The 972-nt window shown below is 38.1% G+C and overlaps 1 protein-coding gene across 1 annotated transcript; it reads left to right on the top strand.

The window, feature by feature from the left end:
- Positions 1-356: 356 nt before the first annotated feature.
- LOTGIDRAFT_176268 (hypothetical protein) lies at positions 357-972 on the top strand (the record flags this gene model as incomplete). The annotated part of the gene is made up of 2 exons (XM_009068043.1): positions 357-387; positions 449-972. 2 exons carry the CDS (start codon positions 357-359, stop codon positions 970-972), a joined length of 555 nt encoding a protein of 184 aa, XP_009066291.1.

Genomic DNA, 972 nt, shown 5'->3' with positions numbered 1-972 from the left:
CATCACATCAAAATACTGATACAAAAACTATACTGTACTACATGAAGTTAAGCTTCCAGATAGGGTAGGGTAGCTTTTCTTTTCAAAATGGTGAGTTTCTGATTTATAGGGATATGTATTGTATCTACTTGGTAAACCTAGATAAGATTGAGTCTCAGTATCTGAAGAAGATTTGGTAATTCAGTCCAGATTCGACTATCCAATGATTAAGGTGAATTTCTGTAGAGCAGGGAAATTGCATGTGGATTTGTCCTTGATTTGGTGATAGAAAGGTTTCTGGTTGGTACTGGTTTGGAGTTGGTGAGAAGGCAGCATTTGGTACAGACTGTGAACTTGTTAGAGGATGAGTTGGTCTGATGGAGATACAGCTTGATTTGATTGGTAAAGGTGGGCTGGCATATACACTTCTATAAAAGATTTATAGATGATGGGTTTGGAATCTGGACAGGAACAGTAGCAGAATTAGCAATAAGACATAGAAGAATTTGCGAAAACAAAGAAGAATACCAAAAGCATAGAAAGGCAGTTATGGATGGTATGGATAGGGAAGAGCTCCTCAGAAAGAGAAAGAATAATGAGAAGGCTAACTCAAGGACACCATTAGTAACAACGTATACAAAAGACCTACCAAACCTGCACAACATAGTAAGGAAGAATATGAAGGTACTTCACCAATCGGAAAGGATGCAAACAATTTTTAGAGAACCACCGATAATTGCATATAGAAGAGACAGGAATCTGGGAGATATATTAGTGCATGGTAAATTAAACAAAGCCTGGGATGATAAGAGCTTATGTGATTCAGAGAAATGTGAAGTGTGTAATAAGATACCTGCAGAAGGCAAGATAACATCTACAGATGGAAAGAGAACTTTCAACGTGAGAATCATCAAGGAACGTGACTGGATGAAGAGATTACGAACGGAGCATCCAAATGGGTTGAATAAGAAGTGCTCGGTTGCTTTTCTGTGA

Source organism: Lottia gigantea (assembly GCF_000327385.1).
Source record: "Lottia gigantea unplaced genomic scaffold LOTGIsca_882, whole genome shotgun sequence".
Lineage (NCBI taxonomy): Eukaryota > Metazoa > Mollusca > Gastropoda > Lottiidae > Lottia > Lottia gigantea.
The sequence above is the reverse complement of the archived record's forward strand: the minus strand, read 5'-3'. Positions and strand labels throughout refer to the sequence as shown.